General features: G+C 42.5%; 1 protein-coding gene across 1 annotated transcript; it reads right to left on the reverse strand.

Moving 5' to 3' along the window:
* Window positions 1-857: 857 nt before the first annotated feature.
* Window positions 858-3,125, reverse strand: LOC123038913 (uncharacterized). Its single transcript, XM_044462297.1, has 5 exons — window positions 3,041-3,125; window positions 2,805-2,937; window positions 2,570-2,660; window positions 1,540-1,615; window positions 858-961 (listed from the first exon to the last, which is right to left on the reverse strand). Exons 1-5 carry the CDS (start codon window positions 3,123-3,125, stop codon window positions 858-860), a joined length of 489 nt encoding a protein of 162 aa, XP_044318232.1.
* Window positions 3,126-3,237: the final 112 nt, after the last annotated feature.

Below are 3,237 nucleotides of genomic sequence, written 5' to 3' on the forward strand. Positions count from 1 at the left end.
AAGGTATAGTCAGGTTTCTTTCCGAAAAGGCGTTCAAGAGGAGTTTGATTATTGATGACCCTACTATTGACACGGTTGATAAGGTAAATAGCGGTAAGAAACGCCTCATCCCAAAATTTTCACTACAAGAAATATGTCAACTTGTGACCCTCACTATTGATCGCTGAAAGGTCATAGTTTCTCATTTGCGGCCTTTTTGTGACCAAAAACAGAAGGTCAAAAGATGGCGGTCGTAAACTGAAATTAGTGACCTTTGTGATATGTAAAAGGTCATTGTTTCCACGACCAAATTTTTGGTCACTAGCAACCTTCCCGGGCCATGTAGGCATCCAGCATGGCAAGCTAATGTGGCACAAGAATCAGCCCGGTCCAATTGGGTGTCTATATGGGCCGAGCCCATTAATTCCGCCCATTTATATATTTTTTCCTATGATTTTTTTGTCAGCTTCATGGACCAAGCCCAACATTGCAGCCTTTTTATTTTTGGGTCGTGGGCTTTTTGTCTCAACAGTTTCAGTTTTCTTTTTTTATAAAATGTGTTCACTAGTAAAGTGGGTCCTTGTTGTCAGGGTCACATTCTTATTTTTCCAATTTAACGTAAATAAATACACAATATTTAAATTGGCACACAGAAAACACACAAAATACTTCCAATATTATCAGCCAGAGTCAGTACAAAGCTGCTGCTGTACAAATAACACGTAATAAGCTCTAACATACACTTTGCAAGCTCTACAAGTGTAACAACAGTATGGTAGTCACAATTACATGCTCCACAAGTTCAATAGCATGGTACTTTACAAGCTCTACAAGTTTTATGTTCTTCAGCATGGACCTCCTTCAACAACGATTACAAACTAGGCACCTACTTTTCTTGCCACTGTGAGGAGGTGGATGCTCGCCATGGTGTGCTTGATGATGCACACGACCATGATCTTCTTGCCACCATTGCATCCATGCGCTTGATGATGGGGATACCAATGCATACAAGTAGAACAAAATTACCAGCATTAACCCACAACTTGGAAGTACAAACTAAGTATGTATCAAGTGACAACAAAAACAAGTTTATATGCTAGTACAAAATCACCATCATTAACTAGTTTATATGGGAAAGAAAACAATCATCGGTACTGGATTAAACACAATGCTATCTTCATATTAGCAAACAGAATATCTCATTTTCATATTCTCAGTAAGCAAGTACAATCTGCTTCAACCCATGTTCAAAAAAAGATGTTTATCCCTCCCAGGAGTACATTTGATGGTTTATTATGGGACGGAGGTAGTATGTATCAAGTAACAACGAAACTAGTTGAGTAAAACAGTAAAAATGATGCATGGAACAGACTTCTTTTATATGGGTATGTTTCAATTGCATACAACAAGACAAGTCATTAATTCAATGTGAATATCAATTCAAATTGCTGCATTGTTGTAGCATATCCTCCAATGACATATTATTAGTAAGTAACTGGTCTTCCCAGGATTCAAGATGCATTCTTTTGTCACCAAACTTTAAGAGATGTTGGTGCTCACCTTCCATCTTGGTGAGGTGCTTCTTCACCTTGCCAGCGCACACTTTGTAGTGCAGGGACACCTTCAGCACGACCACCTGCACGATCAAGTAAACTGAAATTAAGTTAACAAAAGGAAGGCATGGCAATGGGCATGGGCAAATTTACTTTTGTCGACATAGCAGCATGGTAGAAATGAATTAACATCATCAAGTTAACATAGCAGCATGGCCATGGCAGCATTTCAGTAGTTAATATCATGCATCAGAAATAGCAAGATTTGTGCATAAATCCTAGCTTAAATACAAATGAGCAGTTGCAATTCTAGCAACAATCTGAGAACACTGTCCTCTCGGTTTGAACGAGCCAGAGAACTAAACCACAAAGATATGTATAACTAGATACAGCAGACTCAAAAACAATGCATCTCGAATCCTACTCTTCTGTGAAAAGCAAAACCAGAACTGTACTACAGTATGACAAGTTCTAGTTCCTCCTTCATATTTCAGTTCTGCATGAACCAAGGAAGAAGTACTACTGACCAATGCATGTGTAACTTGTGTAAAGTAACATCAATGAATTTAACACCAAGTACGTCCTATCAAATGTTGGCAGTAGTGCATAAGAAACTATAGAAGAATAAATATGTGCCAACTAATCATAGATAGTTCTATCTTTTTTATCTGCAGTAGAAAAATATAATAACCAGAAAACAGATGGTACCAATCAAGATTATTGACTCGAACAATGAAATATCATGTTTGTGTATAATAAGCAGTTATATACTATTAGCAGGAATCTCCCTTGTTGAAACACATTAGCATAGTGATATAATATCTCTAAATGTACCGAGCATTCCTTTAGTCGACTACTAGCTGAGGCTGAAATTTAAGTGAAGCAGATTAACAAACCAAACCAAAAGTATGAAATGATACCCTTTTCAGTTTATGTGAAGTAAACATAACACTTTAAGCTTCGCTGCCTACATGACTACATCACTAACTCGATGGCATGTGTAGTCACTATTGCGCCACAATGAACACCAATCTCACCGGCAGGCGGCTCCGAAGATGGTGTGGAGGTGTTCCACAAGCTGGGCGCAGAGGGGAGGGTGGCTGGTGAAAGAAGTGGAGTTTGTGTACCCTGCACAAGGGACAAGATGAGGAGTGAGACCGGGGAGAGCAGCAGCAGTAGGGGAAGGCGAGGGGAAAGGACAGAGGGAGATGCATACCTCGCCTAGGAGCTGCAGCATGCGCTCGTCAAGGGAGTAGGGGCGGTCGCACATGCTGTGCGAGGCCGAGGCAACCAACAGCCCGCAATCTCACCCACGCTCGCTCTCCTCCACCTTCATCTTCATCTTCGAGGCCGAGGCAACTAGCAGCCTGCCATCTCAGCCCGTCTTCACATTCGAGGGCATCACCTAACCGCAGACACACACCGAACAGGGAGGGTCACGCATATGCACAACGCCCCGCGAAATCTCAAGCGAATCAAACAAGAGCAGAGGAGATCTGGTGACTCACCAGCCCAGGGAGCAGAGGAGATCTCGGACAACGCGATGCCGGCCTTCAGCAGCTTGGACACCGCATCAACGACCACTGCCTCCATGGCCGGCCCCGTGTCATGACCCCGCGTCGATGACCACCGCGTCTCGAAGGTCCTGGCCGCGACCTCCTCGTTCTCCGGTGGAAAGTTGGATCTGGGAGTGGGGAGAGGATCT

Source organism: Triticum aestivum, chromosome 2B, assembly GCF_018294505.1.
Source record: "Triticum aestivum cultivar Chinese Spring chromosome 2B, IWGSC CS RefSeq v2.1, whole genome shotgun sequence".
Lineage (NCBI taxonomy): Eukaryota > Viridiplantae > Streptophyta > Magnoliopsida > Poales > Poaceae > Triticum > Triticum aestivum.